Here is a 27,124-nt window from a genome sequence, read left to right on the forward strand (position 1 = left end):
GAATTGATGTGGGATTATTAAGTCTTGTGATTATTTTTGTTGTTTGTTCTATTCCTACCATATCCATTTCCTTTTCTTTTTCAAATTGGCATATCCATTCCCGTATCAATATTGGTGCTCTTTAGATGCACAAGCACTGTTTGGAGAGTGTTTGGGCATCCTAACACTTAAGGCTCCCTACTTTTTGAGGGTTGTTTTTGTATATAACTTACTTGTTTTGAAGAGTTTTTAATGTACAAAATCTTACTCCTTGTGCTTTGACATTCTCATATTTGAGCCGACTCTATAACATGCTATGCTGTGTCAGCTCTTATGTTTTTGTAGCATATTATAAATATAAATTGAAGTGATGGTGTGGAAGATAGTAGATAAGCTGTTACATAATTGAGATATAAAATGTGCTTTAATACCTGACAGCACATTGTATTGTTTGCAAAGATAAATGTTTTGAACTTTAAAGATTTTATACAAAAATATGATTTATGTTACATTACCTGTTTTGAGTATTAGCATAACAGTATTTGGCATTACACACCATTTGCCAAGTAAACTGTATATTGAAGATGGTGTCACTACCCCAAGGGCATAGGAGGGGCAATACTGTAATTAGTTGCAATTGTTTGTTAGGAGATGCTATTAATTCTGTTGAAGTGCACATGGTACTGTTTCTAGAATCTACTTTCAGTTAAACAGCCTATAAATAGGCTATAGTATGTAGAGAAATTGTCAAGCCCTCAAGTTGTGGGCTGGACAATTGAAGGAATTCAAGCAGAATTCCGAGAAGAAGAAATGAATGTAGGGAGAACAGATAGAATGAGGAAGGGAGAAAGAACAAATAGAATGAGAAAGAGGGAGAAATAGAGAACGAAAGGGAGAGAGAGACAACAATGAGAGAAAGGTAAGAGCTTATTATTCTTCCATGATGCATTCTCACAGTAGCAGGTCTCTTTATATAGAGCCTATATTAGTATAACAACAACCTAACTAACATCCTAACTAACTAACCTCTTAACCCCAGCTAACCAACTAACGGCTACTATCGGCCCTTTACAGATTTGCCCCTAGGGTCATGACAATCCTCACCCCTTCAAACAATTCTTGTCCCCAAGAATTGACAGCTGTGGATCCCGTTCTTCATCCAATTCCAACCTTCACAATTTGAATTCTTCTTCGCCTTTTCTTGTTCTTTTCTCTTATTCGCCTTGGCCTCTTTTTCTTCCTCCTCCTTGACTTTATCTGATGAATAAGAGAGGAAACATCCCTTTGTTCAGCAGGTTTTTCAAACTCGTTTGAAGTACTGCCTTCATTTCCCTCTACCAAAATTAGCACCAACTCCTCTGCCTCTTCAGCAGCTAGGAAATCTCCAACAATATCACTTGCTGTGATCTTTTCCTTTCTTGCATTCACAACATCTTCTACTTCCTTTTCTTCCCTAGAGATCTCCTCGATAGGATTATCTTTTACTTCTTGAATTTCCTATTCGGTTGTGGGTAATTCATTAATTTCTTGCTGTAAATTGAGGGTAGCCATAGAATTACCTTTGTCTTGCTAGCTGCTCTCAAGACTTTTAAGTGGCAGCCCATGCTTTCTGCAAATGGCTTCCAAGGATAATTCTTACAGCCTCGCCTTCTCCACCGCTTGTTCCTCCGTCATAGGATAGGACGTATTCACCATAAGCCTCAGCATAACATTAAGACCATTAGTGAATCTTGATACAAAATAAGACTCATTCAAGGTTGGATGGGAATGGAGCGCCCGTGCTTTCAATTTCTCAAACTTGACTCAATACTCCATAATCGAGTCCTCGTGTTTCAACTTGTTGAACTCCTTGTTGTAACTCTCGTCTCCAACCTGATCCTTTAATTTGTTGGATTGACCTTTCAATTTGCTGTCAATACTATCCCAAGTATTTGCAATTCCTGTATCCATCTTCTTGGTTCAATTCCTTGCAAATTCGCCTCTGTAACAGCTTCTAAGGGTCCCCTTAGAAACTAGAATTGTTTCCTATAACCTAGTCCGCCTCCTTAGTGGCCTTAAGTTCCGTCCACGTCTTTAACCCTCTGATAGAAATTAACAACAACCTAATCACTTCAATTTTGCACCCAAGAATGTTCGACTTCCTTGATCACTTGCTCTGTTGCGACTTCAAATCTGAGCCGTCGTTCGCAGAATTAGCTTTGTCTTTCAATTCAAACCGAAAATCTTCGTAGTCACAGCCTTCCATTCTACGTTGCGGATTCCAGATTGCCCCAAGCCTGCGTCCACTTCTTACCCAATCATCGACCAGTGGTCGGAAGTTGGAATTCACCTGATGCGTTGTTGCATAGAACGCAGGAATCACCGCCAAGAATTGCACCAAGGAATTCAAGATTGCCCGGGCCTACTTCCACGTCATGCCTTCACTCACCCGATCACCATCCAAAGGTTGCAAGCCTCTGATGAAATTAATTGTTCTGGAGTCATCGAACTTGCCACTTATTGAATTATCTCCAGCGACTCGGTCAATTCCACCCCAAACTTAGATTGCTTCACCAGCTTTGCGTTAGTTCGTAAGCTTTAATCAAGAACGCCTCTTGCACCTGCACCAGCTTCATGTCGTATTGCCTCGTCTTGGGTTGTGCCTTGCTCGCGTCCATTAATTCAGATCACCTGCTTTCGTCCGTCCGTTTTGCCTCCTGCAATCGGGCCAGACTTACTTGCTAGTAAATTCCGATGTTGGGCCCCAAACTGAGCCCACTGAAATCTGGGTCCGCTATTGGATTCTTTGCCATTGGAATCACTACTGGAACTAGTTGGATCCACAACCAAGAATGTTGGCTCTGATACCACTTGTCAAGCCCTCAAGTTGTGGGCTGGACAATTGAATGAATTCAAGCAGAATTTCGAGAAGAAGAAATGAATGTAGGGAGAATAGATAGAATGAGGAAGGGAGAAAGAACATATAGAATGAGAAAGAGGGAGAAATAGAGAACGAAAGGGAGAGAGAGACAACAATGAGAGAAAGGTAAGAGCTTATTATTCTTTCATGATACATTCTTAGAGTAGCAGGTCTCTTTATATAGAACCTATATTAGTATAACAACAACCTAACTAACATCCTAACTAACTAACCTCTTAACCCCAGCTAACCAACTAACGGCTACTATCGGCCCTTTACGGATTTGCCCCTAGGGTTGTGACAAAAGTATATGTTGGAAATGATATAGTGAATTCAAATTTCTCCCCACATTCTCTCTCTCTCTCGTTCTCCCCCTGTTTTCCCTCTATTTCTCTATTTCTGCTCAATCTCTCCCTCCAATTCTTCTCTCTCTCCCAAATTCTTCTGATTTCCTTTCTAAACCCTAGCCAAACCCTAGGGTCGTGACAGATGGGTGTTTAGGAAATGTCAAATTAAATAATGTAACTTCAATATTTTGAAAACACAACTACGTTTCTCCATGTGTGAGAGAGGAAGGGAGGGAGGTATTTAAATATCTTCATAGTTCCTGGGTGTTAGCTGATGAAGTAAAAAGCAGGAACCCAGGAAGCACGTCCATTGTTTTATCCATGGTGTACTTGTCTATTTTGAAGTTCAGCTTGTGTTCATATATTCTCACCCAGTGCTTTGGTGATAATAACTCCTAATTTAGGTGACATTTTAGGCTTTCACACAAACTGTTAGGTTACCTATAGCTAATAGGAACTTCATTTAATAAAACATGCAGGAGTAACTGGTCTGACAGTAAATTGGTTTTGTAAAACATGCAGGAGTATCTGGTTTGAAGCTGCTACAGTAGTTGCTGTTGCACCACCTGTGGAATTACCTGCTAGTAGTGTCCTAAAATCTGCATTGGCAGGAGGCCTGTCTTGTGCACTGTCTTGTTCTTTAATGCACCCCGTCGATACAATAAAGGTGACTTCAACTTTATATCATTTTAATTCCCCTTCTTCTTCTTTAATGTGTCTGCTGGTGCAATGAAGGGAGTCCTTCAGCTTTATATCTTTTTACTTCCTTTTGTTGTTTAATGCACCCATTGCTACAATGAAGGTAATCTTAGCTTAATATGTTTTTCTTTCTATCCTGTCCTGCCCCACCAAGGGGTTAAGTTTCCTGTTTTTTACTTCCACAATCTTGTATCCTGCTTGCACAAGTGCTGAGTAAGTTGTCATTTTAATTCTTGAGTAACCATATATCCTACCCACGCAAGTGTTAACATTAAGTCTCAGCTTATAAATTGCGTAATCAAGTGTCCTTTACTTAAACCAAGTACAGAAAGAAAAGGCATCTTGTTTCCTACTTCTATTCTCAATCAGCTTATAAATGTCATGTAGGGATTGTTTTTTTAATTTTTTTGGATAAGAAAATCACGTTTAGGTCATATTTCCATGTTGTATAGGTTGATTTTGCAATATCAACTATGCAATGGAACATGACCATTTCAAGTATCTTCATTCACCATCTCATGAGACTTTTCTATATGAAGATGGTGTTGGAACTTTTTCTTTTTATTCCCTCAGTAAAGGGTTGTGTCAGTAAGGGCATCTGATATAAAATTTTGCCACATTTTTCTTTTTGTAGATCTGTATTGTCAATGTGTTTTTAAGAAATCAATTGAAATTGTGAATGTAGTGTCACTGGCCCTAACTTAGTTAGGATAGGTTTAGTTGATGATGCTAATGATAAGCAAATCACATCCATTGTAAATTGCCAGAAAGGGGGATGAATCCTGTGAAAGGTGAAAGTAAACAAAACCTATAAAACTAGCCATCTATGCTTAAAAACTCATTTACAAAAAGATTTCAGCTACTAGAGAAGGAAAATGAGGAGTATTCCCTTAAAAACATGAGGGATTCTCAGAACCTTCGTGAGATCTTTGTGCCTTTTGCGCCAAATATCAGTGACACAACTGATCTTTCACAAGTTAAAAATATTCAAAACTGAATGGGGGATTCACCCAAGTAACTCCAAAGAAAAGCCAAAGCCAGATTCTACAACAGACAGGTCACTAAATGATGTAAAATGAGATACTCGACCGACTTCCTCAGACATTAATTAATAATTACCTGTCAACAATAACATTCTTTTTCTTAAATAGTCAATGTTGAGAATGGATACAATTGTAGTTGGCCATATGAAGGAAGCCAGTGTAGAATGGAATGGATACAAATGCTGCCTTTCATGGGGCTTTTTTGCCCCACAATAAGCGCCTCATAGAGGCTAAACAACATAGCAAGAGGTCAATTATTTTGTAACCATGTGGACTACTCAGCATATCATGGGTGTGGTGATGTCACACCAATATCACAGTTGGTACTATGATAACGCCACCATCACCACCACCACCACCAAGTCCTAATTCTGGTGTATGAGGTCAACTACATAAATTCTAGCTCACTAATCGTCTCTTTCTATGACCATATTTTGTTCAAGGCTAGTACATTTCATGTTAAGCTTCAGAGTGTTGCACCAGATTTTGTTGGCATTCTTTTACTTTGTTTTCTTTTTTTAAACTAAATTTCTTCGGTTCCTTCAACTTTTCTCATTATGTTCAAACCATCTTAAATGATTCTCATTCATTTTATCTTCAATATTGTTTCTTTAACCTTATCATTATAAGCTCATGTATAATTATGTTTTTTCTTTCATGGTCGCACATCCTTTGTAAGATTCACAACTCAATTAAACTTTTATTTTGCAGATCTTGGTGTTTAATCACCTGGCATTGTTCTCATACAATAGAGCTAGTCTTATGACCATTCGATAGAATTTTGATTTTTGTTTAAAAAATTTTATAATCACGTAAAATGCTGGAGTTATTTCTCAATTTCCCATCCTACATTGATAATGTGAGTAACATCTTCAATAATCTCCTTGCTTTCTTGAAAAAAATTAAATTGAACTATCTAAAATGATTGTTTCTTGGAGTAATTCAAGATTTTTGAATAACTTGATCTTCAAGTCTCGGAGGTGAACCTTAGTAACAATAGTAAGGTTGCTCCTTGTGATTGGAATGTCATCGCTTTGAGTTGTGTAAACAACCTCTTTGAAAAGTAAGGTTAATGATGTGTACAAAACTACCTTCTCATAATTGTCATGGGGAGTCTCGTGCATTGGGAAGCCCTTTAAATTTTTACCTTCCATATATTCAATTTTTGACCTACTAAACTTGAAGCCTTTGGATTAAGGTATCCCTCTACAACTTAGACTTACTATTCATGCCTTCTTTTGGCTCTTCTACTGACACAATGTCATCTGCAAGTAATATGCACTAAGATATCTATCCTTCAGCAAACGTTTTCATCTGCCACTGGAGCAAAAAGATAAGGGTTTAGTGAAGATCTTTGATATTATTCAGTTGTGAAATAAAAAAATATCAATATTTCCTCAATAAATTTTAACACAGGTTTTTGATTTGTGATAGTCTCATAGACTCCGTTTTTTAATTAGTTTATTTATTTTTGAATCTACAATCACCATATGTAGATCCTTTTACTTATCTCTAGACTTTTTCGTCAAACGCCTTAACAAGTAGATGGCTTCTATTATTGACCTAGTAGACATGAAATCAAATTGGTTTTTAAAAACCTTGGCTATCCATCTTAACCTTAGGTTCTATAGCATGGATCAGTGGCTTCATTCATTCGTAAGTTCACAATTTTGAACATCTTTTTCATTCCTGCAAAATGAAGTGCTCATTTTGTAGCTGTTAGTTCCTTTTTGATATAAGCATCACTTGAATAATTTCATTAACCTTTAAATGCCTTTTTCTACTATACATTTCCTGTTTCTATTGAAATATTATCCATTATTGTTATTTATTCTCTTTTATTTGTTGCATTCCTCGCTAAACATCTTTCAAACAAGTACATTTATAAGATATATAGTTTCTATCTTCTTTGGAATTATCAAGATGCCCAACATAATATTTGTTTCTTCATGTTTATTGAATAGCTTGTATAAATACTCCTTTCATCTCTCATTGATTGCCCCCCTATTTAATCACTTTTTGGCCTTCGTTTTTTATGCATCTCACTTGGTTAAAATTCTTTGTTTTCCTTTGCATTGCCTTACTTAGCTTGTATGTATTTCTCTCCTTTATTTTTTGTGAAATAGGTGTTATAAATTTTTATAAACTTTTGACCTTGTTTTGCTGACTACCACCTTCTTTGTTTCCTTTTTAGCTAAAATATAAATTTCCAATTTCCCCTCGTTAGGGCATGCATGCAAAGCCTTGTAGCAAGCTTTTTCTGGGCTTTCTTTTTTTTTTTTTTTTTTTCTTTTACCTCCACACTCCATTATGATTTATTTTGGTTTGGGGCTTTTCCATTTGACCCTCATAGAATAGGGTAACTGGAGCCATATTAGCTTCACCATCTTCAATTCAACTTCTTCTGTTATATACTTTTAAAAAAAAAAAAAAACATTTTTCCTTTTAAATCCCACCATTTGATTCTTAGGATTCACTGCTTATCATTCTTCCTCCATTTTTTGATATAGAAGTCAAGGACATAGTAGGCTGAATGGCATGTTTTATCATGAGAATTTGCATACACGGATACACCAATACATGGACTTTACACTTGACAATCTCCTTTTATCTACTTGGATATTATATTTGTACTGCACAACATTTTATTTTTCCTGTATATTAAACAATTCTTATGGTGAAACTTTTCCATATGAAGATGATGTTGGAACTTTATCTTAACATTCTCTTGCTAGAGGGTTGCACCCATAAGGCATTCGGTATAAAATTTTGCGTTGATTTGTATGGTCAATGTGATTTTTAGATGTTTATGACATTATGAATGCTGTGCCACCTGCCCTAACTTGGTTAGGATGAGGTGAAAATGATAATTTTAATTCTTTTGGTATCCCATATAAATTTTCTATTATGTGACACTCTAGAGGCCTACCTTCTTAGATCCTCTGGAAACTCTCTGCCTAGGATTTTGAAAACGATCACTATGAGGTATCTGTTGCATATCAAGTTCATCTTATTTTAGTTGTATAGAATTCCATATGTTCTGTCTGAAACATTTAGTCTAGAGTGTGCCTCTGAAATGTGAGCTTAGACTTTTCTCTTCTTCTTTGATTAACTAAAATTATATATCACCTATAAATGGCAAAAGATATAAATTATGTGTATCTGTTGTGTGAATTGCATATGATTATATTTATTTTGAGAAAAAAAAAAATCCCTATCTTCACAGATATTAAAAGTTCTTGACATGGTGATGATGATGGTTATTATTATTATTACTATTATTATTTATTTATTTTTTAAGGTTTGGGGGGGGGGGGGGGGGGGGGGCGTTGTGTTGGGTGTCAAGTACAGAAATCAACCTGCAAAAGTTGTGTTGAGATAATAATATTTCAGAAAAAAAAAAAGATCTCTCTTTTGCATACTAGCGTATAAACTTGCAAATATGAGATGCACCTGGGACCTAATTTTGAACTGATAGTGATAGAGATTACTCTCAGAGGCATACTTGTTCCTTTTCTTATTGTTACATTAAAAATACCACTCTTCACTTAAACTTGCCACTCATTTTATTTAGCTGTTGTCTGCATTACTGAATAAAAGTATGAAAACCAAAATAGATCAAAAAATGAATAAATGACTTATCCAGAAGAGGCTATGATGCTGTGGGTGTGGTTTATTATTGTATCTTCACTGTCTTGCATGACGTCCTTGACAATGGTTTCTTGTTTGTCAGACTCAAGTGCAAGCATCGACACTTTCCTTCCCTGAGATAATGTCAAAGCTTCCAGAAATTGGAGTCAGGGAGTTATACAGAGGCTCAATCCCTGCAATTCTTGGACAGTTTTCAAGGTTATTTGTGTTCTTTTAGTCTCTTTCCTAGGTTCTCTACTAGATGTTCCTATGACTAATATGTTGTTTGGGTATTGCAGCCATGGTTTGCGAACTGGAATTTTTGAAGCAAGTAAGCTTGTTTTAATGAATGTTGCTCCAACGCTTCCAGACTTACAGGTACTATCATGTTTACTTGCAGTTCATAATTCTGTGTGCACTTTTTTTTTTTTATGGTGGTGGTTGGAATGGGGGAAAGGGGATTCGTCAAGAGTCAGATTATAGTTATGAGGGCATGCAATGCTTCAATCTGTGACTTCCAACTGTGATGATGTTTTCTTTGCAAGTTTGAAACTCTAAATTACTTGATGTTGTACTTTCTTTCTACCTAGGTTCAATCCTTAGCATCATTCTGTAGCACTTTCCTCGGAACAGCAGTACGGATACCTTGTGAGGTATTGAAACAAAGGCTGCAGGCTGGCATTTTTGACAATGTGGGCGAGGCAATTGTTGGTACTTGGAATCAAGATGGTCTAAAGGGTTTTTTCCGTGGGACTGGTGCCACCCTCTTCCGTGAAGTTCCATTTTACGTAGCAGGCATGGGGCTTTATGCTGAATCCAAAAAGGTAAGGCATGTTTTCATATGTAACTATGTTTAGTTGTCTCAATATTATCATTTTCTCATAAGCTTTAATGTACATTTCATTTATGCTGTGCTTCAATCATTGATGGGTAAGTGATCAAAACTTAAATCAACACCGAGTTTGCTGAATCATGCTCTCTTTTATTAATACAAGTCGCTTCATTCGTGGCTGTTGCAGCGTCCAATTTGAATTCTAGTTGCCTAAAATAGTGGTTGTATTTCATTCTCTACCTCCATGTTTGAAGTTATAGATTGCTATTGATCAAAAGAAACCACAATGAAAAACAGTGGACACCTTGAAGTTGATTATAAATTTTACATCAATCCAAGGAAACAGAGAGAAAATGGAAGTGTAAAAAACTAGAGTAGTTCTTGTTAAATAATCTCATCCAACTAAGAGGTGCGTTATCACTTCTTGAAGGTAGTCGAAACCTGCCATTGTGTATGGGACCTAGCAAATCTCTGGGATTCAACTTAGCTCGACTTTGAACCCTTCTCCTCATAACCTTCACTGATTGATAGGAACCAAGTACTTCTTGACCTTTTTTCAAAATGCCCACTTTATTTCTGCACTGTGAATTGCACTCTAATAACTTAGTGCTTGTACATACAAATATGTGTGTGTGAGTTATTAGATGCATTCATGAGGATAATAACTAGATGCATTGATACATTAATATGGAGTATAGCAAGATGCATGAATCCTAACTATGCAATGAATGCATGTTTAAATTCTTTAGGGAATTGAGTTCGTACATACAAATATATGTGTGTGAGTTATTAGATGCATTCATGAAGATAATAACTAGATGCATTGATACATTAATATGGAGTATAGCAAGATGCATGAATCCTAACTATGCAATGAATGCGTGTTTAAATTCTTTAGGGAATTGAGTTCATGTTCATGAATACATGTTGAATGCTTTAATCAGGCTCAATCAATCTAATTTAAATCATTTTCAGCAATCCCCACTTGATTTAAATTAAGCATACTTTTGTGTCAGTTAATGGGTTTCTAGGAAGATAATGTGCATAAATAAAGGTACCTTAGGGTTTGAACCGTTATGTGGCTTGAACATAACAAGGTTCACTTGGTCACCTTAAGTTCACAACCTTGAAGTTAAGAACCAGGTTAGGGAACTGGATAGATAAACCTTGAACTTAGATCCCTTTGGAATCTTAAGTGAATAACCTTGAATAAAGAACCATTATATTCCAGTTAGGATATATCACATGCACATTTCTTTCTGAGGTCTTTTGTACTTCTTGGCTAGCACATTTATAATGTGTGTTGAATCCCAAATTTCAGTAAGTGCCCTAGGGACGTCATTTGTCTCATATGAAGTGCTAGATTCAACACTTAGTAAGTCTATCTAGAGTGCATCTTGTGATACTCCAACCCAAGTGGTTTAAGAGAATGATGTCACCCTCAAATCAATAGGGCTCATTTACATCTATTGCAGGATAATACAATATCAGAAAAAGAAAGAGAGAGAGAGACCTCTTATTCTCTATCTCAAAATAGATTAGCAGCATGTTGTTACTTAGCTTGCTCTCCTTTGAATCTGTTGAACAGGTTGGGTTTCTTTCTTTGTCTTTTTTTGGTAAGAGAACAAGTTGGGTTTCAATTACAAGCTTTAGTCCTGTCTCCTTTGCTGTCAAAGATCAAATCTCATCCTAGGCCTTTAGATAAAGGATGAACTAAATTCTCCTCGGAGATCACATAATGAATTGTCACAGTTCCATTCGAGCTGATTCAAGAACCTTCGGATTATTGCACTGTTTGGCTTTACCTTAGATTCACTAAGCATGTGCTAATTTTCTGTAACTTCTCATTATAATGGTCTGGCCTTAATAAAACAACTAAACATGCTCTCATCACCGCAAACATAGGTCAAGTGTCTACAACAATACAACAAACCAAGCCATTATCTCACTAGGCAGGGTCAACTACATAGATTCTAGGTTGCCAATCATCTCTATCTATGATTATATTTTCTGCAAGGCTATTATTTTTCTTCATGCCTTGAGTTTTCCACCAAGTTCTCTTGTTTCTTTTTGGCTACGAATTTCTTTTATTCTATCAAATCTTCTCACTTGAGCATCTATTGGTTTTCTTGTCACATGTTCATACTATCATAATCACATTTCTAGTTCAGCCTTTTTTATAGGACTCCACATCTATCATAAATTGCTTGCTTATATTCATATTTTGCACATGCTAGTGCTTGCTTGTCTAACATTCTGTGTCATATAATGGGGCTGGTCAGATAGCTGTGCATAGAGATGCAAAACAGGTCGTGGCACGGTGTTAGTCAGTGCCTGGGTTGACAGCCCTGCCATGCCTCGTCCTACTAGTGGGCCCATTAAATAAAATCATATTTTTTAAAATTTATATTTATAAATAAATATGTTAAAGTATAACTTAGCATATGTATCTTTTTAGCATATTATTTGTAACTTTTTACATTATATTTTGTAAATTATCTTATTATGTACTTTATAACTTTTTATTTGTTAATATTTGAGACAATAAAAATACTTTAAGGTATTATTCTATACAAAAATTGTTTTATCCAATATTATATATGTTTTTTCATTAAAATAATTAAAAAATTCAGTATGGCATTTTTTAAATTATTAAACAAAAAATATATATATTTTTTTACTTCTAAAACATTCAAAATCGTGCTGGCTGAACCCCTCCAAGGTTCCGCCTGGCTTGCAATCAGCCAGCCAACTCAACAAAATGGGTTGTTTTGGGCTGGCATGACCCCTTTTGTAGTTCTAGCTGTTTGATATATATATATATATATATATATACACCATTTAAAAGTTTTAAAGAGTTCTTATAATCACATGAAATATTGGAAGTGCCTTTTCCTTTTAAACCATCTTGCCTTAAATCAATAATTTCTCAATCTTTTTGAATAACTGATTCTGGATATATGAATTAATTTTTTTTTGGGGGGGAATGCCTTGATTTTCAAGTCTCACTATAACATCATCCACATTCTTACTTTAACTAAATTTACATTTCATATATTAAATTTTTGATCTACTCAACTTGAAGTCTTTGGATTTTGGTCTCCCTTACTCAAGTTCAGTAATCACCCTTTCTTTTGTCTTATACATAAAAAATAGTCACATACAAATAACATACTTCAGGCACCTTGCCTATCTTCTTGGATGTGTTTAGTGAGTTCATTTATCCTTGAAACAAAGTGATGGGGTTCAGTATAGGTCCATGATATAATGCAATTATAATTGAAAAATCATCAATATCTACTCCGCAAGGTCTAGCACACATTTCTTCTTAGTGATACATGTCTTTAATAATTTATATGTAACTTGGACTCCCTTTTTCACAAAATTCAAGTCTATAAACACCATATATAAATATTCTTATCTCTAAACCTTTTCATTATACACATAAGCAAGTATAGCTTCTACTTTTAACCTCCTAGACATGAAATCAGATTAGTTTTTGGAGACTTTGGTTTTTCTTCTTAACTTTGTCTTAATCACTCCCCTTCCAAAGTTTCATTTGTTTGATCTCTTTTGTAAATTTCACAGTTTTAAACATCACATTTGTTTTTGTAAACAGGCACTAGAGTGCTCCTTCTCTATTCATCAAGCATTCCCTTTGATTTGAGGATCACATTGAATAGTTTCGTTGATTATAAAATTTCTTATTTTCCCATACATTTAATGTTTCTGTTGGATATTATTAGGTCTAGCTGCTTTATCATTCATAGTCTTTTTCTTGGCTTACTTCTTTTGAGCAAAATTTTTTATGGAATGTATTATTCATATCTTCTTAGGAGTTATCAAGGGGCCTTAACGTAATGTTTGTTTCTCCATATTCATTAAATAGCCTCGAGAATTTCTCCAAGCTATTTAATTAATTTTTCTTCACTTTGGTCTTCTTTTTATGCACTTTACTAGGAATAAATTCATTTTTTTTCTTCTTACTTTACTAGTTTGCATATATTTGTTTTCCAATTTTTTGTGTCAAGTCAATGCTATAAATTTTCATGACCTTTTGACTTTTTTCCCTAGGTACCTTGACTTTGTTCTGCTGTTTGCCTCCTTGTGTCAAATTTTTATTTTTTATTTATTCGTTTTCAGTTGTCTCCTTGCCATGCTTTACTGCATGTCATGTACTTGCTTAATGGACGATACAAGCGAATAAGGGAGGTAGTTATAGGCTGATATGCCTCGTACTTAGAAGATGCTGTGTAGTTGTACATTGTTAGTTATGACCCTGGGCAAGAAAAGATTGCCATGTGACTTGGGGGACATCAGTATAAATATAAACTGATTTCACCCTTGGAAGGCATCAGAAGATTCATTAATACATTTTGAAATTCTCCCTCCAATTCTCTCTCTCTCTCTCTCTCTCGATTAATCTTTCTCTTTCTCTCAACCCTTGTTTCTACAAAATTCTCTCGAGAATTCTTGCCAGATCCTTAAGATTTGACAATTTAGATATCAGAGCGTGTCTTAGGCCAAAGAATTCCTTGTGAATTTGACTCTATGGTGGAGGGAACTCGGATGAAGAATCTGGAGTTGCAACTGCAATCGTTTGGTTCCATGGTGGCTGACTTGCAAGCTCGCATGGATTAGTTGGAGATCGGATCTAACTGAAACCATGAGGCGGTCATTTCAATAGATTGGAAGTTGGATGGAGTGGTTACCCAGATCTGTGAGGGGGTGGGAGGCTAGGGAGCAATTGCAAGGTTTCATGGTAATGTTTTCTAGACGAAATTCGGTAAGACTCTCTCTTGACTTTCCTCCTAGGGAGAGATATGACCTGATTCTTCTCGGACATGGGATGAATCAAAGAGCACTTGGAACCTTCGAAGTTGGAGAAGATCTAGCGGAGGTAGGGGAGAATGTAATGGGGTGTAGGCAGGAAGTACCTGTGGTGCACAACCAGTTCGGATTCCCTATGCTAAGGTTGGATATCCCAATGTTTGATGGGATGAGCCCCAGCTGGTGGATAAGGTGTGAGAGAATGTTTGAGTGGTATGGCATCCCATATCAACAAAGGGTAGCCTTAGCTGCGACTTTCCTCAATGATGCGAGAGATGCTTGGTACCAAGGGTGGTCTAAGGTGAAGGAGAATTGTCAGTGGGCCGAATTTACAGAGGAATTATGTGAGATTTGGAGATCGAGGTCTAGCGGACATATTGGAGGAGTTCAATAAGATTATATAGGAGGGACCTGTGTTGGAGTACAAACTCAAGTTTGAAGAATTGAAGGCACTCATGTTGAACCACAACACCCCCACCTTACTGAAGCTTACTTCGTTTCAAACTTCATAAGCAACTTGAACAAAGAATTGAGACCAATGGTGAAGGTATTACAACCTAAGACCCTCAAGCATGTAGCAGAAAGTGCAAGGTTGCATGACTTGACGGTCGAAGCCCTATTTAAAAAGCAAAGGTTACTAGCCAAGGGTGGAGTTCAAAATGTGCTGCCACAATGGAGTAAGAGCTTGGGTAAGGAAGTGAGTAGAGGGGTACAGGGAGTCAAGAGTTTGGCACTACTGGCTCATAATACTCAAGGAGGGAAGGTGATAGAGTAGAGGAGGTAGACCAGACTCTGCTTCCGGTGTGGGGACATGTATTTTCGGGCCACCAATGTAAGAGGCAACTACTTTTGTTGGAAGGGAAGGAAGGAGAAGATGCAGGAGAGGAGGAAACAACTAATGTGCATGAAGGAGGAGAGGAAGATAATGGAGAAATATCATTGCATGCATTGAGGGGGCTGGCTAATAGTAAGATAATCAAGGTGGAAAGGAAGGTAGAGGATTGTAGGTTGATGATTTTGATCAATAGTAGGAGCACCCACAGCTTCCTAGATGAAGGGACAACCCAGAGATTGAAATGCACCCTAGTCAATACTCAACCCCTAATAGTTACGGTGGCCAATGGTAACAAAGTAATGAGCAGGTTAGCTTGCGTAGGGTTTTGTTGGGAGATGCAAGGGGAGGAATTTGAGGCCCACCTATGGCTACTGAAATTAAGAGGTTGTGATGTGGTGTTGGGGGTGGATTGGATGAAGCATATCAGTCCAATTTGTTTTGACTTCAACAAGATGAAGGTGACATTTAAGAAAGAGGGTAAGAAAATGACCTTCATAGGCAGTAAGGCGATGGGAATATGTAAGATGATTACAGGAAGGCGACTACAAAAGATGTTTAAATAGAAGATGACTCAAGTGGCCCAAATGTTTTCCATTTAGGCCATGGAAAGGATGGAAGAAGAAGGCCCAGAGTTGGGGGAAGATCTCATGCTAATTGTTAGTTGCCCTGCCCCAAGCTAAATTGGAGGTAAATCAACTTGACTTTCTTAATATACTTTTAGTTGAATTTGAGGATCTTGTTGTGGAACCTAATTCCTTACCCCCTCATAGAACCCTCGATCATTCTATTAGCCTGAAACTTAACATAGAGCCTATTAATGCTCGAGCATACCGTTATCCCTCCACCCAAAAGACAGAAATAGAAAAGATAGTCAAGGATATGCTTCAGAAATCCTTGATCCGATCAAGCCACAGTCCCTTTGCCCCACCTGTATTGTTGGTAAAAAAGAAAGATGGATCATGGAGTTTCTGTGTGGACTATCACCAATTAAATGCCATGATGGTTAAAGGCAAATTCCCTATTCCCCTCATCAAGGACCTATTAGATGAGCTGAAACATGTTACCATCTTTTCTAAACTTGACCTCAGATCAAGCTATCACCAAATCAGAATGAAATCACAAGACATACCAAAAAGTGCCTTCAAAACCTACCAGGGCCATTATGAATTCTTGGTAATGCCCTTTGGCCTTTCCAATGCCCCATTTACATTTCAATCCTTGATGAACTAGATATTTGAGCCCTACCTAAGGAACTTTATCCTTGTTTTTTTTTTTTTTTTTTTGATGACATACTCGTGTACAACAGGAATTTTGAGCAACACCTTACACACCTAAGGACCACATTTGAGATCCTCATAATCAACCAATTGTATATCAGAAGGTCAAAATGTTCCTTTGCACAAGGGCAACTAGAGTACCTGGGGTACATTATTTCGAGTAAGGGTGTAAGCATTGATCCAAGGAAGGTAGTAACCATGATTTCATGGCCAAGGCCTACTACCCTTAAGTCCTTGAGAGGATTCTTAGGCCTAACCGGTTATTATAGAAGGTTTGTGAAGGATTATGGGGTAATAAGCAGGCCACTCACAGAATTGCTAAAGAAAGGTTTCAAGTGGGGTCCCAAGACTGGGGCAACCTTTAAGGAATTTTTAGAAGGCTATGAGTGAGGCTTCGGTGTTGGGGTTACCAGATTTTACCAAGACCTTTGTATTGGAGATGATACATGTGGCACGGGTATTGGAGTCGTTCTAATGCAGGAACGGAGACCCCTAGCGTTTATCAGTCAAGCACTGGCCCCAGGCATGTGGGCTTGAGCATTTATGAGAAGGAGTTATTAGTTGTCCTAATTGCGGTTGATAAGTGGAGGCATTACCTTGAATGGGGGCCAATTTGTGATCAAGATAGACCACAAAAGCCTTAAGTTTCTCTTGCAATAGAAACTTTACACTCACTTACAGAAAAAAAGGGATGACTAAGCTGATTGGGTTAGATTATGTCATACAATATAAGAAAGGGAAGGGGAATATTGCGGCTGACACGTTGTCAAGGTGCCAAGAAGAAGGGACTTTGGTAGCTATAGCTGTTCTGGTATTGGATTGGTACCAGGAGGTTGTTGCGAGTTATGAGTTGGATGAATAGGTCAAGGGCCTATTGGAGCAACTAATTCTGGATCCCTCAAGTAAAAAGGGGTATACACTAAATAATGGGTTGATCAAATATCAGGGAAGAATAGTAATTGGGGATTGCAAGACACTCAAGGAGAATATTGCATACACTACATGAATCCCCTCTTGGAGGACATTTGGGGATACAAAACACTTGCCACAAGGTCAAGCAACTTTTTTACTCGCCTAAACTCAAGGAGGCAGTGATTAGATTCGTGATGGCCTGTGATACTTACCAGAGGTGCAAGCACGAAGCAGTGGCTTCCCCGGGGTTGCTGAAGCCTTTAGCCATACCAGAGCAGGCATGAAAGAGTGTATCAATGGATTTGTTGAAGGTCTGCCTAGATCTAAAGGAAAAGATTGCATATTGGTTGTGGTGGATAGGTTTATGAAGTTTGCACACTTCATAAGCCTATCTCACCCTTACACTGCCTATCTCACCCTTACCATAGTCTTTGATTTAGACAAGGTATTCACCAGCCTCCTGTGGTAGACACTGTTGAAGTCTTTAGGAGCTAAGTTGAGCATGTCTTCAGCCTATCACCCCCCAAATTGATGGGCAGACTGAGAGGGTCAATCAGTGTTGGAGGCCTACCTTTGGTGCCTATGCTTCCTACACCCTAAAGGTTGGCACAAATGGATTTCTTTAGCCCAGTAGTGGTACAATTCAAGCCACCATAGCTCTATCGGATGTCCCCCTTTGAAGCCCTATTTGGCTACAAACTGCCCCTCTTACTAGCCATCCAAGGTACTACCAATGTGGTGACAGTGGATGCCCATCTCCAACAAAGGTAGGAGGTCTTACAACAACTCAAAAAAGAATTAGCCACGGCCCAAAATTGAATGAAGTAGCACTCAGATAAAGGGAGAAGTGGGAAGAGTTTTACTTGAAGCTAAGGCCCTCATACCTAAGGCCTCGTTTCTAAACTGAGCCTGAGGTACTGTGGACCCTTTCCCATTATAGCCAAACTAGGAAATGTGGCCTATAAGCTTTAGTTACTGGTAAATTCTCAAATCCATTCGATGTTCCACATATCACTACTCAGGAAATCTGTAGGGATACAAGCAGAAAGCCCCAACCTACCATCGGACATCCAACAGCCCTACAGTGGAGCCGACAACCATACTTGATAAATGGTTCATTTACATACAGGGAGCCCCCATTACTCAGGTGTTGGTGAAGTGGTCCAATCTCCACTCAGACAACAATAGGTGGGAGTATCCACCAGATTTGCTCAAACATTTTCCAAGGGTCGCGAGCTTACTTTGCATCTCTTGAGGACAAGAAATTCCTCAAGGAGAGGGTAATTGTCATGTACCTTCTTAATGGACGGTACACGTGAATAAGGGAGGTAGTTATAGGCTGATATGCCTTGTACTTAGAAAATGCTATGTGTAGTTGTACCTTGGCGGTCATGACTTTGGGCGGGAAAGGATTCCCATGTGACTTGGGGGACATCATGTCATGATCCTAGGGTTTACTCTAGGATTAGATCAGAAATCGGAAGGATCCGATAGGTTTAGAACCAAGAATTGCTTGGTTTGGGGGAGGAAATGAGAAGAATGAGGGGGAAAAATCAGAAGAAGAAGGGGGGAAGAAACAGAAGAACAGAAGAGAGGGGAAAGAAGAACGAGAGGGAGAGACGGGAGAGGGGAAAGAGAATTAAGAGAGAGAGAGATAGAAATAAGATTTTCATTCATTCAACAACCTCCTTCCCTCCTCCTACCAACAGCCTTTTATAGGCTTCCTCTAACAAAAATAACATCCATGTGCTGTAACAACATTACAAAATATCTCATAATAACTTGCTAAGTCTATTACTATAATGCCATTCTATGGAGTCTTGGGTCATGACAATTCCCCTCCCCTTGAGAGAGTTCTTGTCCCCAAGAACTTCAACAATTGGTCACTACTATTAACCAATTCTAGCTTTCTCAATCCTTGTCACGCCTCTTTCCTTCTTTCTTCTTCTAGGCTTCTTCTTCTTCGTTTTTAGGTTCTCAAGATTAATTCCGAGACTAAGTTGGCGCAAAACTCTAGCAAAAGAAACTTTATCAAGTTCAAGTCCGATGCACCCAAGTTCTGCAATGGCTGTCCAATTACACTCAATCCCCCCATCCAATACGAGGAAGGATGACATACCTACCTCCATAGAAACCTCTACTCTATTCCCATTCATCCCATGGCCTTGCTCTGTTTCAGTAATATCCACCACACCCTGTACATACAGCATTGGGAAACTGTAGACTTACCTTGGATACGTAGTCCCAGGTTGTTTGTGAGCCTTAGAATTAGGATCTGCTGTCACTTTAATCCCTGCCAATGATTTCTCAGTGGCTGCCATATGTACTTCATCCATTCCATCTTTTCCCACACGATTTATAGCTTGCTTATCAACTAAATCCTCCGCTTCCTCTTCCTTCAATAATCCTTCATTTTTTAACTGCCAATTCTGACGAGGTATTAGCTCTTTCTATTGTTGTAGAGCTGGTTGCAAAGCAGCTGTGGCCGAATTCATGTCCCAAGTCTCCCAATTTCTTGCTGGCTCCCTTCAGTATTGTTTTCTGATTGACTTCCCCAATTATTTCTTGGTTTGGACCTCCTCGATTATCACCTAGAACATCCTTAATGATGACTGTAGTTTCAGTTATGATCTCTTGATTCCCTACAAGTAATTCAACAATTTCTTTTCCCTTTTGTTGGCTGCAATTCCCCTCTATTTGTACTTCTTTTTCAGCAATATCAGATGATCCCTCTGCATTGGCTGCCTTATCAATCTGTTCATTATAGGTTCCCCTTGAAGGATGTAATCCATCACCAACATCATCTTTGATGTTGCCAACATCCTTCTTGATATTGTTGCCTAATTCAAAATACCCAAGCACATACTCGGAAGTCAATGATGAATCAGTTTCCTACCTTCTTGTCTTCTCCTTCGGCTTCTCTATTTTAAGAAACTCCTCCTTGTTAAAACTTCCATGATAGTCATCAAAGTATTCGGCGGAAAAACTGTAATGTTATTCTTAGATAGTATCATTGCAAACTCTTGCAACTTCTCGCGAAACATTCAACTGAATTCCTTGCACTCTTCATGTATTACACTTCTTGTTTCCTTGTCAACTTGGCTGATCCCTTTTTCCTGTTCCCTGTTGTAGCCAATTGAAAATGCAGCCTTCTTTGGCTGCCATTGAGGCTTTATTCCAGCTGCAAGTGAAGCATTTTGCTTCATGTATGCACTGCCTCCCCTAGCTTCATGAGTAGGACACTCTATTGAAAATGCAGCACTGTTCCACTGCAATTGAGGCTGCTCTCTTGCTTGAAAATTAACCACTGAAAATGCAGCATCATTTGGTTGCAATTGGGACTCCATTCCAACTGAAAATGAAGAATTCTTCTGCTGCCTTTGAGGCTCCAATGGTCTCCTCTTAGCCCATTTTTCACAATCAACATACTTTGAAGACCAATGAGCTATATACATACTGCTCTTCTTCGCCTCTCCAATTCCAACAAAGTTAGCAAGAATTCAAAGTCGAAATTACCCTTTGTTTACCTTACTAGCAGCCTAGAATTTGATTGGAATTATCGCCTACGGAATTCCTCTTCACTGATTCGCTGCTCAATCCCTTCTCCGGAGCCACAGACAAGTCGCCTTAGGCTTTTTCAATTTGGGCCAGAACTGTTTGTCCACCTCCTACCACCCAATCAGTCTTGCAATCTTGGACTTTAGCCTCTTATAATTTAGCCAAGACCTCATAGAATTTAGCGGCAGTAAGAGGGATCAGAAGCTAAGCAGTGGCCGAGATCTGTTGCTAAGAAGCAACAGCCAAGATCGCTTGGGTTTGCTTGCTTCTATCACACACAGCGACTTAGATCCAGCTACTAGGACAATTGTAATTTACACAAGCTGCTGGAATTGAAGGCTAAGGATGTTCACGGAATTTGCTTCGCACTTCCAAGTTCGGCCTCAGCTATCAACCCAAGCTCAACCTCCTTGTGTGTTGACTCAATTTCTGAGATTCAACCAGAAATTAATCAATAGAAAAACAGTAGAGAACTGACGCTGGTAAGGAGTTCGCCTAGCTATAGGAAATCATGTTGGTAAGGAGTTTGTCAGTCCTCCTGAAGATCAAACAGCCAGTGCCATGTTACCACTTCAACTCCGGCTCACTGAAATCGCAGCTGCGGATGGACCTCCTGCTCGCCTCCAAGAAAATCAATCCACTCTTCCATCTGACTTCCCTTCGGAGACGTCTTATTTGCTCGTCATCAATTTCTATCCAACGTTACTAGATTTCAAACCTAGTCTCAACTATTGGCTTCGTCTTCAAGACTCGGACTCGGAAATGCCATAATCACTGGATTTCACTGGGACTACTCCATGCCTTCTTCGATCGCGCCTTCCTTCTTGCTATCTACTCATGATCAAATGAATTCAAGATTGCTAGTGGAGTCGCTACCCAATCACCTACCACTAGACCACTGGAGTCGCCTAAGCCCATGACAATTGTGGCTTATATCGTCGGATTGTTTCACCCTCTGACGGACTCACCCCTTCGGAACGTCCACTACTGTTGCAGACGCCTGGTGGTCCACTTAACCCTTCGACGGATTGTCACTTCTCTAAAACGAGTCAGAACCTTCTTCTGATCAAGGTGGGTCGCTCTCTAAGGCCACCGATTTGCTTCACCAGTTGGGATCAGAACTTTCGATTAGAGTCGCAACTCACTTGGCCATGAGAAACCCATTGAAATCGCTACCTTCAAACGAATCGGAACCACAACCAAGAATCGTTGCTTTGATACCATTTGTCATGATCTTAGGGTTTACTCTAGGATTAGATAGGAAATCGGAAGGATCCAATAGGTTTAGAACCAAGAATTGCTTGGTTTGGGGGAGGAAATGAGAAGAATGAGGGGGGAAAAATCAGAAGAAGAAGGGGGGAAGAAACAGAAGAACAGAAGAGAGGGGAAAGAAGAACGAGAGGGAGAGACGGGAGAGGGGAAGGAGAATTGAGAGAGAGAGAGATAGAAATAAGATTTTCATTCATTCAACAACCTCCTTCCCTCCTCCTACCAACAGCCTTTTATAGGCTTCCTCTATCAAAAATAACAGCATCCATGTGTTGTAACAACATTATAAAATATCTCCTAACAACTTGCTAAGTCTATTACTATAATGCCCTTCTATGGAATCTTGGGTCATGACACATCAGTATAAATATAATCTGATTTTACCCTTGGAAGGCATCAGAAGATTCATTAATACAATTCTGAAATTCTCTCTCTCTCTCTCTCTCTCTCTCTCTCTCTTTCTTTCTTTCTCGATCAATCTCTCTCAACCCCCGTTTCTACAGAATTCCCTCAAGAATTCTTGCCAGATCCTTAGATCTGACACCACATCCTTTAAATCTGTGACTATGAAGCTGTGTAACAAAATGATATGAAATGGTCTATTATATGGCCTTACGTAGATTTGTATATTCACTATGGTTTGTGCTGTTTAAGGTTGCCCAGCGTCTTCTTGGCCGGGATCTGGAGCCCTGGGAGACAATTGCTGTTGGGGCTTTGTCTGGGGGGCTAACTGCTGTAATCACGACACCCTTTGATGTAATGAAAACTAGAATGATGACTGCTCCTGGGGGACAACATGTGTCGATGTCACTGGTGGCCATCTCTATCCTCCGTCATGAGGGACCCCTCGGATTATTCAAAGGAGCCGTGCCCAGGTTCTTTTGGATTGCTCCTTTGGGTGCCATGAACTTTGCCGGCTATGAACTTGCTAAGAAAGCCATGGAGAGAAATGAGGAGCAAGCTGCTGAGCAGCTCTGTCAGAAGAAGTAAACCAGTTCTGGGTAAGTTTTCTTTTAAGAAAAAGATGGTATATACTCTACAACGTATAATCTTTGGTTCTTCTGACCATAGCATTTGTGCTGCCAAAAGTTTTGTGGTTTTTATGAGTTTATAGGGAGCAGTTTGGTCAAGTTTTATTTGTCTTACCCCTCTCTGTTCGACAATATAGTTTCTTTCTAGTTTTGTTTTCTTGTTTCAACCATCTGCAATTGCATGGGATGCCATGACGCGTTTTTATTTAATCTTGTAACACCCAACTTGTACATTTATGTGCAGTAAAACTGTGGTCATCTTCCTTTTCTGCCGATACCAACCTTTCACTTTTGTTGTTTACTATAATTTCCCGTGCACTTTTGAGGTTTGAAGTTGCCTTCGCTTGTACAATTAATAATGTTGCTTTGACAATAGGAATTATTGGCTTTGGTAGTGGGTGTTGAAAAAGCAATCCAAGGGTGTTGTGGGTGGCTCCCTTCCCTTGTTTATCTTTCCCTGTGCTGCAAATCTTTGTGCTATTTGCTATGACTTTTGTTGTGTTTGGATGGTTTGTCTGTGCCGGGACGTGTCTGCCTTGGTTCACCCTAGTGTTTGAACGAAATTTAAAAAAGAAAAAAACAATTAATTGGTGACATGACTTGTTGAGGCCTCTCAACCAAATTTTTAGCTCCGTCGCCCATGCTGGGCTGCTATACAATTCACAGCGTTGTTTGGTCAGGCCTAAGTGATGAATGAATTTAAGAAAAATTAGCTTTCCATTTGGACCTTTTGGTTTGGGTTCAGCCAAACCAGACCGCGGTCTGGTTTGGTGCGGTTGTAAATAAAGATAATTAAATGTAAATAAATAGGAGCAAAAAATAAAGATAAAATAGTGTAAAAAATAAATAGGATAGGATTGTCAATTATTAGATTTTTATAATAATATTTTTTTTATTATTTTCTTGGGCAGTTCGGTTTAAAACCGAACCGCTAACTATTCAAACCGCAAACCGCGCGGTTTGGACAGAATTCAAACCGTTTTCGACCGCAGAAAAAAAAAAAAAAAAAATCGATCGGTTCGGTTCGGCCGATTTTTACGGTACACCAATTTTTTTGAACACCCCTAACTTGAATCACCACACCCCTGTTGCCCCTGCAGGGGTGCAATGATTCTACACTAGTCTACGTCTATTCCCCTAATTAGCCGGTTGGAGATTTTATTGACTAAAATTTCTTACTAAAGTTGGTAGGTCTTTTAGTTTTAATGCTAGAAATACAAATCTTCTTACAAATAACCTGATAGGCTCTTTTGTTCACAAGCTAAATAATCTAATTAAGAAATAACTCTTTTAATTATAATGAATCTCAAAGATGAGAATTAAAGGCTATAACAAATATTACAAGTAATATAATTTGCCTTTGAATGTGAAATATGAAAGCTTAAAGACACTTGTAAGATGAAAGATCAGCATGAGAACTTGCATTTGTTCATTAGCTTCTTCACATGCTTCTTTATGTTATATTTATAGATTTATAGTTGGCTAAGCAAGAAACATGTTTCACATTAAATGCTTGAAAATTAATCGTTTTAATGACGTTGGAACAAAAACTGTCGACATATACATAAAAAAGTTAAACTGTTTCTTTTGAAACATTTGAAAATTCAAATAACAACAAAGGATTAGTCGACTTTTCACGAAAAGTACTTGACTTGATATAAAAAGAGGTTGATTATTTCTCGAATAAGGATGACATTTTTGAGATAAAAGTCGATACTATATAGTTATTGTCGATTAATTTTGAGCTAAAAGAACTTGGACCGAGATGATGAATTTTATCTTTCGATAGGTCCAAAAATTGTTGACTGGTTTCCTTCAAAGGACAAAAGAAGTAGACTGAAACATTGAAAAAGTCGATAGAATATGATATTCCAAAATTTAATACAACAAATGCATGAAAAAAGTTGACTTTTGAAAGAAAGAGTTGGCATTTTTTAACTGCTCGTTTTAGAGAAGTGTGATTTTGACGAATAAGCTTTGACAAAATTCAACACACTTTAATAAAATATTTTTCAAGACACAAAGAGAGATTTTTTAAGAATATTTTTTAATAAAAATTTTGTATGACTTGTAAAGATTTTAGAAGAAAGATAGCATCTATAAGCCATGCATACTTAATTTGAAAATTGTAAACATATGCCAACTATTTCATTTTCAAATTTCAAAATCAATTTGAATTTTTTTATCATCAAAATTACTTTAAAAACATAATAACAGAATATGCTGATGGCTCTTGAGAGGGTCCCTTTTTGCATGTCCATGGGTAGTTTTGGAGCATGTCCTTCCTACATTTGACTCTAAATATTTTCTTTCAAGAAAAAAAAAAAAATCAACTAAGGCAAAAAGACTGTCCATGAAAGGTAGAGTGCGATTTTGTTCACCCTCTTTAACGAGGGTGAACATAATCCCCACTGATTTAGGGGTTATGTTTAACATAGGGGTAGCTAAAAATAACAGAGGGGATTGCCCCTCTGTTAAACATAACCCCCAAATCAGTGGGGGTTATGTTCACCCTCGTTAAAGAGGGTGAACAAAATCGCACTCATGAAAGGCATGCACTTGGCATAATCTGTGACATCTTGCTTTAAGGTGTGTTATAATATCTAGAATTTGAGACTTTTTTTAATAATTATATCTTGATCTTAAAATAACAATAACAACAACAATAACAACATATCCAGCCTTTATCTCACTATGTGGAGTCGGTTACATGAATTCTAGACTTTCATGTATTTTTGTCTTTTGTCATATCTTCATTTAGACTCATATATTTCATATCAAACTTTAATATCTAGACCTTAAAAGTTTTTCAAAATTAGCTCAACCTCAATAAAAATAAAGTTAAAGTAGGTAATTAGTGTTTGACATAAAATATAATTTAAATCGAACTTAAATTGAAAGAATAGTTAATCTTTAATAAATAGTATTTGTTACATTCATCCAAATCAATTTCAAATAGCAATTGTTCAACGTTAACCTTAAGGGGACAATCACTAATTTTTGATGATAACAAAATTGATTATTAAGTTTTTCAAATCTAAACATGTATCTCAAACAAAACTAAAATTCAATGAAGCTTTAGAAGAATTGAAATAAGTGAAATAAACATATTTTTTAACTTAATATCTTGTGAAGTTTTCAACATAATAACTTATAATCTTTTGAATAATCTCATGAAGTTTAGGCAACTAAAGCTTCCGTCTAGTAAATTAAAGATGTCCAACAACTGATTTTCGAAAAAAGTTTAATTTTTTTTTATAACCCAAGTATTCGTGGTTTGTCCGCTTAATCTTAGAGGAGACCGGTCTTCCCTTTTAGTTCGGCCTCCGGATAAATCGAATACGATCATAAATTTATACACTTTCAAGCGAACACATGACCTTTCCTCTTGATTCAATTTTTTGAGAAGATAGTTTAGTTCACTTTGGTTTGGTTGACCAAGAACTATCAAAATAAAATATTAGCTTTTGAGAGTGTGATCCTTACCTTCATTCGTAATCACATCTTATATCACATATACTTAATTCCTTTTACTTAATAAGTGTATGAGATTTTTATGAGTCAAACAAAATTTTCTCACTTGGGTTAAAAGATAAATATGAAAATTTTATTGAAGCATTAATACCTTTCTCTAACATAGTTATTAACAGCCTGTATCACTATTTTGCCTCCAGATTTAATTTTTCCTATTTGATGCAAGATAAAAATGGCTCTAGAACTAATGAGTTATTGATGGTTGCTGGCTTTTTTTTATCTTATTCTCAAATTATTTCAACTATAATATTCAAAAATCTTATTTGAAAGCCTACAGAGATTCTACAACCCACCAATCTGAAATTTTCTTTTGTTTTTCTTGACATCAATTGTGTTTGGTCTGCTTATTGTTGGCTTATTCTTAATTAATCTATGGTTAAAAGGCAAGACTTATTTTCTTTATAAAGTTGTAAATTACACTAGATTGATAGAGATTTTCCATGAATTCT

At 37.6% G+C, this 27,124-nt stretch overlaps 1 protein-coding gene across 4 annotated transcripts in view; it reads left to right on the forward strand.

The window, feature by feature from the left end:
* LOC127806380 (uncharacterized) overlaps window positions 1-27,124 on the forward strand; it is a 50,749-nt gene that overhangs the window by 20,785 nt on the left and 2,840 nt on the right. For 2 of the 4 annotated variants that reach the window (XM_052343617.1, XM_052343621.1), the window contains 5 exons: window positions 3,748-3,892; window positions 8,701-8,816; window positions 8,897-8,975; window positions 9,188-9,421; window positions 22,765-23,416. In XM_052343617.1, the coding sequence (XP_052199577.1) occupies window positions 3,748-3,892; window positions 8,701-8,816; window positions 8,897-8,975; window positions 9,188-9,421; window positions 22,765-23,100 (910 nt within the window). In that variant the 3' untranslated portion in view covers window positions 23,101-23,416. Of the gene's footprint in view, window positions 1-3,747; window positions 3,893-8,700; window positions 8,817-8,896; window positions 8,976-9,187; window positions 9,422-22,764; window positions 23,417-27,124 lie in introns of those variants that run through there. The other 2 variants (XM_052343619.1, XM_052343620.1) reach the window with 2 other exon arrangements.

Source organism: Diospyros lotus, chromosome 7 (assembly GCF_014633365.1).
Source record: "Diospyros lotus cultivar Yz01 chromosome 7, ASM1463336v1, whole genome shotgun sequence".
NCBI lineage: Eukaryota > Viridiplantae > Streptophyta > Magnoliopsida > Ericales > Ebenaceae > Diospyros > Diospyros lotus.